At 38.0% G+C, this 9,524-nt stretch overlaps 1 protein-coding gene across 1 annotated transcript; it reads left to right on the forward strand.

Moving 5' to 3' along the window:
• The first annotated feature begins 3,774 nt into the window (after positions 1 to 3,774).
• On the forward strand, positions 3,775 to 4,569 carry LOC114008752 (putative coiled-coil domain-containing protein 196). The gene has a single exon (XM_027773854.1). It carries the CDS (start codon positions 3,775 to 3,777, stop codon positions 4,567 to 4,569), a length of 795 nt encoding a protein of 264 aa, XP_027629655.1.
• Positions 4,570 to 9,524: the final 4,955 nt, after the last annotated feature.

Consider the following 9,524-nt stretch of genomic DNA (forward strand, 5'->3'; position numbering starts at 1 on the left):
CCCTCCCTACTTCCTTCCCTCCCTCCCTCCCTCCTCCTTCCCTCCCTCTCTCTCTCTCTCTCTCTCTCTCTGGCTTGTTGCTCATTCAAAGAAGCACCTTATGTATAAAATTTAACCATTTCTCTGTTTCTTCATTGCCCCACTATTTAATCCAGGGTGACTGGGAAGGTGTGGCTTTTGCTCCTTCGATTAGCCTGAGTTTGCAAGCATCAACTTTCAGATGGACGGAAGACTAATCACAATGCTGAAACTATCATCCATAACCTGGAAATGATGTATCAAAGAACCAAGCTCGAGACGGACAGATTGCGTAATGGTTATTGCTGGACTCCCACATAGTGTCCTGTGGTTCAAGTCCCAGACCCAGTGGTTTGAAGCTCATGCTGTGTGTGTGTGTGTGTGTGTGTGTGTGTGTACCTAGACTCCCACGTAGTGTCCTGTGGTTCAAGTCCCAGACCCAGTGGTTTGAAGCTCATGCTGCGTGTGTGTGTGTGTGTGTGTGCGTGTGTGTGTATACCCAAAATCCTGAGAGGAGAATGGAGGAGGAGGGATTGCATCATGGCCATTCCCCTGGAGGGTGATTTCTCGCTTTTGGTCTCTCTGTTTCTGTCTCTGTCGAGCGCACATGCTCTATAGTAAAAATCTCCCTCCCTACCCCCGCAAAAAAGTGAATCAAACTTTTCATGGTATATATACAACAGGAGAGCTTAACATAGCTAATATAATGTATGTTCTTGAAAAAAAATCATTAAAAAATGATTTCGTATAACATTCCTGGAGGTAACAAACTTCAGGAGACAGCAAATGCAGATAACTAGGCCCCACTGGCCCTGCGTGGTGTGGCAGTTCAAATGACATCAAAAGAGCAGGGACTTTCTATCTGGCAGTACTAGGTTCAAATTGCAGCCTTTCAAATTAATAGACATGTAGCCTAAGTCAAAGTGCCCAGCTACAGCTGTAAAATGCAAACAAAATATCCACTGCTCGGTGGTGTCTGTAAAACTAAATTACAATTATGCACAGTTTCTATTTCCATAGCTGTTAATCCTCAATAAGTGTAAATTCTTCTTATACTGCTCCTGTATCACAAATATAACCAGTCCTCCTTATTTATAAAAAAGATGATAGCTAGCATTTTGATTATTTGATATTTGGTTAGACCAGAAATGAAAAGATTAAAAAATTTTCCTTTCTCATTAATCTATCACTTTATGATGATAATAAACATCTTGTATTCCAAATTTTTAAGCAGGAATTATGTGATTTTTTTTCCAGTTTGCTATACAATGCATGTGCTTGTCAGAGGGAAAAAGAGAAAGGAAGAAAGTGAGAATTCCCCCCCAGGAGGGATCTCCATGCTGCAATCCATTCTCTTGGGATTTGGGGCATGCAAGCAAATGTGCCCAGTGTGATTCTCAAGCTGCTGGGTCTGGTACTCAAACTGCACAGCTGGACATGTGAGATCCAGCCACCTTACACTCCATGCCGTCTATGCGCCCAGATTTTTGGGATTAAACAGAACTTGAGGGGTAGTTTATAGGGATGTCCAGTACATTAAAATATGGCAGTTATTATGCTACCAAAATAACAAATCTGAAGTATTAATATCGGGTTATCAGAAAAGTCAAGATCCGTTTTTGCATAGAAAAAGACATGATTTTTCTGACGACCCAACATTCTATATGAAATCAAATTCTATAGGGAATGACCAGATTCATATTCCAGTCTTTGAAAAAGATACCATTAGTATCTCTGACAAGTTAATTAATTAAAAATTATCTTATCCTTTTTTTTAATTTTTGGAAAAGTAATATACAACTACTCTTAATTTTTATTTAAAAATGGTACCTTTTGCTGCTTGCATTTATCCATGTCTTCAAAGTTTCTGGACACTAATTCTTCCTTCCTCATCGTTAATCACATTCAGTTTAATCAAACATCACCATTACTGCTCTTTATGTCCTACTAAAAAAGAAAATCTCCACAGCCTTTATAAACCTTTTTCTTCCATTCTTCCATTCCCTTCTACATTATTTGGCAGAAAACAAAAGGGGAATTTATAATTACATAGTACAATACCATTTAGCCATTGTACTCTCATGTTGATTGTCATTTCTCCATTCAAAAGATTCCATCTAGCTAGCTTGAAGTACAGAATACATTATCATTAACTGTAGTCACTCCACTATGCTGTGGAAGGCTAGAACTTTTCCTATCTAATTGTAGTACTGTATCCATGAACTATGTCTCCCTGATTATTACATATGGTGTATATGTACTGAAAAATCACTCTGTACTACAAAAATACATGCAATTATCATGTAGATTAAAATATGTTTAATACAAGAGGAAAAAAGACTGCTCAGTCACTGCTTAAGTTTCTCTAAATTTTTAAGTAGTTGTAAATGGATCAGCAAATAAATGACTCTTCAGCCATAATAATGTAGAACTAGATATTAATGTGTTAAATATGTTTTAAAAGTTATGTTCTGGGAGTCAGCAGGTAGCATGGTGGTTAAGGTGTTAGACTTCCACATAGCCGACCATGGTTCGAATCTTGGGCTGGGGACTTGAGCATCACATCAGATGAGTGTGTATATGTGTGTGTCCAGAATCCCCAAAGGAGAATGGAAGATAAGAGATTATATTGTGGCCATCAGCCAAGGGAGTCATTTCTTATTTTCTCTCTCATTGTCTTTGTCTCTTTCTGGCAAATGCATGTGTACATACTATGGTGAAAACAAACAAACAAACAAAAAACAACAAAAATTTATGTTCTGGCTAGCCATGGTGGCACAGTCATAAAGCAATGCTCTGTAATTCTGAGTTGAGAGAGGAAGTCCCAGATTTGTGCCCCAAGGTCTCACTATGCCTGCAAGGCATGCAAACATGCATGTGCCCATGATCCTTGCTTGGTGAACCTAGGGGTCAGGGCTGCAGCATTAAGACCCCTGTAGGAGTGCTTCTCTATCTCTTTTTTGCTCTATCTTTCCTGGAAGAAATAAATAAGTAAACATAAGAAAGTTACGTTCTGGGGTCAGCCTATAGCCTGTTGTTTGCTTGAACTGTGTGACCAAATGAACTGTTGGAATTCCAGATCCAGTTGCTTGAAAACTTCAGCAAGCCTGTGTGCTTGCATGCCTAAAATTCCCCCAAAAAAGAAATTGATTACAGTATGACCATTGCCCATAGAGGATGCTTTTTTCCTGCTTTTCCTCTCTCTCTGTCTCTGGTGAGCATATGCAATCTCTGGAAAATTAAAAAGTAATAATAAAGGTATGTTCTCACTGAAGTTATGTACTAACATAAACTAAGATTTATCTGACTTTGCATACTTTAACAAGAAAATTTCTTTAAAACTGAGATATATGGTATCCCATTTTCTGGGACTCCTCTCTTCTTGGGAGCTCTGTTTTTTCTTCTCCGTCCTTCAATAAACTCACTGCTTTGCTGTACATACTCTGTGTCTGTGACTCTATTTCTTCCTTAATATGAGACAAGAACCTGTGTCCCACTGTGAGTGCTGGGCCCAGTCACCCCTGTACCTCTTCATTCCTGCATCATATTTTGGTGCATTTGCTGGGAAACATCTAGACTCTCCTTCTTCACATTAGAATGGGCCATTGTGACTTCAAGCTGTATCTAAAACCTGTCCAGTGTAATAGGAGTTTCAAGAAAAGCAGCATAAAAAAATTTTGACATACCTGGATGGGAAAAGAAGGCACATTTTTCCAGAAGTTATGTTTATCCTTAGAGTAGAAGTTTCCCTTCAAAATGGTAAGTGGTACAAACTCTTCAGGATCTTACATGTCATCAAGAATAAGAAGTTCTAAAATAGATAGCAACTACCTGAAAGAACTGAATGAGTATTTAAAGTTAAGGAAGCAGGAACTGCTAGAGATGCTAAAACCTCTAGAAGGTAAGAACAACATTTTATTCCAGAAGTTAATGTCTAACTTGGAAGACAAACAAGGAAGGCTGCAGATCATGAGACAGATCATGGCAGGGAAGGAATGGGATGAATCCTCAGTCATGGAGCTAAGAAAGGCAGCAGAGGAGATGAAACGGAACCTGGAAAGGAAAAACAAAGCTCTTTGGAAGAAAATGGAGATGCTATGGAACAAGGCAGTTGAGGCAGAAGAATTCATTGATCAACAAGAAGCAGCACAGATAAAAACCAAGGCAGACTTCCAGAATGGAAAGGAAAAACAACAGCAGAAAATGGAATTTGTCAAGTATCAGGAACCAGCCAACATCCTTCAGAATGACTTTCATGGCAAAGTGATTGAGCTGAGAATTGAAGCCTTGAAGAACTACCAGAAGGCCAATGACCTGAGACTATCACTGAACTTACAGCACAATTTTGACCCAAAGCAAGCCCTTTTAAATCTTCCTGAGTCCCAATGCACTATGGGCACTACAACTGTGGGCAGAGCAACTACCAACAGAAATGAGCCCAGTTTGAGAATTCTGGGATCAAAGACCCACACAGAACAACACAGAACTAAAGGACACCATTTTGACGATGTAAGAGGAAGGTTCTTTTTTTCCGAGGTCACTGCCAGATGAAGCTCTGAAGGATTAGAAGGCTTTCGCTCCATTTGCTTTGAACAGATTTAAAGACTAGGCACAGCCATTTGTGCTGATTAAAATTTTTCAAAACAAACAAAATGAAAAAAATCGAGATATAGTACATTCAGTCTCATGGTGTCTTCACAGTATGGGAAACAGCCTCGGCTGTGTTATGATGACCTGGTTCTCACCTGCCTTTGTAGGCACCGGGCAATCCTTTCCCATCTTAACAGACTCCGTTTTAGGTTCACAAAATAGCATTTTTCTTAAAAATATCATGGGCAAAAGCCATAGAGCTTTTTAAATGGTATTCATGAAGCTGAATTTTAGTAGATGCTGGGAATTCTATAATGTTACAAAATGGTTCATAAAATATTGCCATCTGCTATGCCGGGTAACAGTTCATTTTGACTAGTTTTGAAATGGCTGTGCTTTTATGTGTTTGGATTTTTGCCTAAGCTTCAAGTTCCCTCTGAAAGTTCCTTCTGACCTCTGCCTGAGGAAATGTGAAAATCTGCCTTTCCTATCTTGCGTTATAAGCTTCAGTGAGAGAAATGTAAATGGACTAAATATATTCTGTGAAATTTTACCATAAAACTCTTTCGCATACTGCCTGCATGGCTGGTTCTGTTTACAATATTTCCAGTTTCTACTGAAGTAACCACTTGTAAAAGAAATTTCCCCAAGTGCTAGTGCTGAAAGCAAACATTTATAGGGTAGTATGCAGTCAGAAGAAGAAAAAGGCTTCTAATACAACTGAGGAAATTTTTTTGCAAAAATCAAAGGAACATTCCAGACCAAAAAATAAATGAATAAAATAAAGGATGGAATAAAAGCTTTAGAGTCAGAAATTGTGTAGTTTAATTATTTGCAAAGTGATAAAAGTGAGACCCAGAGAGAGAGATCTTTACTAACTTGTCCATAGTACCTTTAGGGCAGATTATTCAACTTTAGATAAAATATTTTTATGGAAATCATATTTTTAAGAAGTTTTCTATAATGTGACCATATATACACTATTATTTTCCATTGTTAGGACATTAGGCCAAACTATCCATTGAATGAATAAACTTGGTAATTGTTGATTTGATAGATTTTCATTGGACAAATTCAAAATAAAATAACAAAATGCAAAATCATTAAAGATAAAAGAAGAGAGAAGAACAAGCATGAAGAGAAATTACAAAGAAAGGAGAGGAAAAGAAGAAAAAGATGAAAGTGAAAGAGGAAGAGGGAATAAGGCAGCACCTCATAAGCCAAGATGTATGTGTTAATCCCTCCAAATTGTGTCTGTCATCCCTCAATACATTTTCCAACTTCTTATATTTCAGAATATCTAATAATTGGTTACTTTATTCACCTTGCTTCCTCACTCTTCTAGTGATTTCCTTCTCATATAAGTTCTTGGGATACTCCCTTAAAAAACAATGCGCTTTGCACTCACTATGCGTTTCAAAGAGTGTTCCAGCTGGCAGTCTCTGGGTGAACAAGCCTGGGTTTCCTCAGTTTCTATTGCCTTTCTCTCTCTAATTCCCTCATAAAGACCTCAGAGGGGAACACTATAACACCGTTATTTTAACATGTAACTTCTGTTATATAAGGAATGTCAAAATCTGTTTGTGTGGATATTACAAAATACTATAAACTAGGTAGTTTATGAACTATGGAAATTGATTTCTCATAGTCTAGAGACTAAGAGGTCAAGATAAAGGCATTAGTAGATTTGGTGTCCTTTGAGAACCCAGTCACAAGTTTATAGACTGTGTTTTCCATCTGTGTCGTCAGCCGCTAAAGGAATGAACTAGCTCTAGAATGTCCTTCCTAAGGGCCTAATCTCAACCATGAAGTATCTTCCCTTGTGACTTAATAAGTTCCCAATGGCCCCACCTCCTAATATCACTGCCTTGAGGGTCAGAATTTCAGCATATGAAATTTTGGAGGGCATAATCATTCAGACCATAGCAAGTATAATATTTTCTCCTTATAAAAATATAAATATTCTATTGGAACATTCCCAATGAGAACAGATGTTTAAGTGGATTTTTAAAATTTCATCATCACAAAGGTCCTATAACTTTTAATTGAAGGGATATATGCCAACACATTACTTAAAATAAAAATTTTATATATATTCTATAAAATTATTAAATATCTCAAGTGGCTCCAACCAATCCATTTTGTATTACATTCTGTGCCTAGATGAATCATCAGCAGTGTTGAGAATACCTGCCTGATAACAGAAGGAGAGAGGAAACACATCACAGCTACCTGACACTTTTCACTTTATGTTGTCATGATTTTGAAATTGATGTTGGCTCAGAAGCATCTTTTCTGAAATGTGAACACTCTAACCAGGTCTCAAGCATTAGTATGTATTAGTTTAAGTAGATTGCTTTTTTTTTTTTTATACCACATAAATGATATCACCTGCATTGAGTAAATGAAAATTGTAATTGCATAAGGGAAAAGGAAAGTAATGAAGAATCGGGTAAAGAAACTATTTTAAAATTGAATTTCCTTCAAGAATATGGAATCACAAGTTTAGGGTAGCAAGAGGCATTGAGCAACTGAAACCGGAGAAGTTCGTTACCCCTGTTGTCAATATGTCCAGCATAGTACTGTTGTAACACATTCATTGTACGGCCATCTATAATTTTACATTACTTAATGCATGATAAGTTAAAAAATGTCACTGAGTGGGGGCAATACAAATGAGTCAAAGGACATGCCAGTATAGTTACAGAAGAGCAATCACTCATAGTTTGCATCAGCATCACCTGGGAGCTTGTTAGAAATGCAAATTCTTAGACCCCACCAAATTTTGGACACGAAACTCTGTTGCTTGTACTAGAAATATATGCTTTACAAAGTTTATTTATTTCTTCCAAGATAGAAACAAAAAATAAAAAAGAAAGAGAGAAAGAGACAAGCAGGGTTTTTAAGCCATGATTCATTCTTTAATCTCAGCCAGCTCAGATCACAGAGACAGCTCAGCATAAACAGAGGTCTCAATATGCAAACTCAGGACCCCTCCCACAGGGTCAGGTTCCCACTGGGCCACCACCTGGCTCCACAATCTGTGCTTCAATAAGCCCTTCACGTGCCAGTAGGTGGTGTAGTAGCTAAGGTGCTGGACTTCCACATGGCTGACTATGATTTTAGTCCTGGACCTATTGGCTGGAAAATCATGCTGGATGTGTATGCATGCATGCTCAAAATCCTGAGAAGAAAATGGAAGATTAGGGATTGTGATGTGGCTACCACCCTCCCCTGGAGGCTGATTTCTCACTTTCCCCCTCTCTGTCTCTCTCTGCCAAGCTCATATGCCCTATGGCAAAATTCTAAAATAAATAAATAAACCTTCTAGATGATTCTATTGTGGGTTCAGTTTTGAGAACCACTGAAGAAGAATGAAGTTAAAACATTGCTCCAGGCAGGAGCACAACTGACCTGTGATTGCAGGAAAATGGCAGGATTAGAGTCACATTATTCAAAGAACCTGAAGGTCCCAAGAAAGTGGGTCCTTCTTCATCCAGGCAGAATACAAATGGTTTTAATTTTCAGCAAATACCCCTTCAATCTCATTGTCTGGGAAACTCTCTGGCTGCCTCAGGATGTCTAAGCAAGATAACACCAGATCCTCTCTGTGGATAAGGCCAACTCAGTTTGAAAACTTGATTTATTGAATATAGCAAGACATTCATGAGTTCACATTCCAATTATTTAAACTCATGTATCAAAAACCAATCATATTACATAGCAGTTACCCAAATTTAAACTGGCTACATTAATCACACTCGTATTTAAGGCCTATGAATTTCTGCTAATTTACTGACAACAAAAGAAAGTCTTATTATACTTATTAAAGTGGTATTTGCTTAGGGATTAGCAAATCTCTGTTAAGAGTTGTCCAGGGAACCAGCAGTTAGCATAATGGCTATGTGGCTGGACTCCCACGTAGTCGACCGCGGTTCGCGTCCCAGACCTGGTGGCTTAAAACTCACACCGGGCGCGTGTGCGTGCATGCCAAGATCCTGAGAGGAGAATGAGGAGAAGGGATTGCGGCGTGACCATTCCCCCTGGGGGGTGATTTCTCGCTTTCTGTCTCTATGTCTCTCTCTGTCTGGCTGGTGAGCGCACGTGCCCTATAGCGGGGAAAAAAAAAAAAAAAAAACCTCTCCAAAAAAAAAAGAGTTGTCCAGAAATCCCTACCCAAAAAAAAAAAAAAAAAAAAGATTTGTCCAGAAATCCCCTACCAAAACAACTTTTAAGCTTCCTTGCATGTCACCCTAATTACCAGCGAACATAGAATCACTCCATACAAGTATGTCTTTATTTCTTGTCATCCTCTCAAAGCGAAATAAATGTTTTAGCTCATGGAAAAACTTAAATATTTCTATTTTGGAAAAAACCGACAAAAATATGATCCATATTATTATTAGAGTCATACTATGACCCTGTGAGGACTTGTTATTCTGTGAATGCCAGAGTTTTCCACAGCTCCCATGAATAGCCAGTATGAGGATATGAGTTAGGAATATTATTTTATGCAAATACCCATTAATGCCTTTTTTTAAACCCTCACTTCTGTAACAAGACAGTTTCAATTTACTGTACAAAGAAAATTTGTCCCCTACAATTATACCATAATTGCCCATTTTTAATGCAATTTTCTTTTACTGATCACAGTCATAGATTTTCCAAAAGGTTAGGTAATTGACTAATTCAGTGCCAAGTATCTTATCTCTAGAGAGTTAGGTTAAGAAATATCACTTTGATTGTCTCCATGGCAAGTCATGTCATGTACGGACAACTCCATCTCACTGTCTAATTTGACCCAATTTTCCATATTGCTTAATAAGCCCATTACAGTGAATCACTGATCTATTATCCAAGAAATTATGAAGCTTATGGGTTATCTTCAATTGCACCTGCTTTAATCAGCATTTCGC

This window comes from Tupaia chinensis, unplaced genomic scaffold (genome assembly GCF_000334495.1).
Source record: "Tupaia chinensis unplaced genomic scaffold, TupChi_1.0 Scaffold000382_1, whole genome shotgun sequence".
Taxonomy (NCBI): domain Eukaryota; kingdom Metazoa; phylum Chordata; class Mammalia; order Scandentia; family Tupaiidae; genus Tupaia; species Tupaia belangeri.

Bases quoted from the DNA above. Each gene is read 5' to 3' on its own strand.
- LOC114008752 (XM_027773854.1), top strand. From the start codon at position 3,775: ATGGTAAGTGGTACAAACTCTTCAGGATCTTACATGTCATCAAGAATA.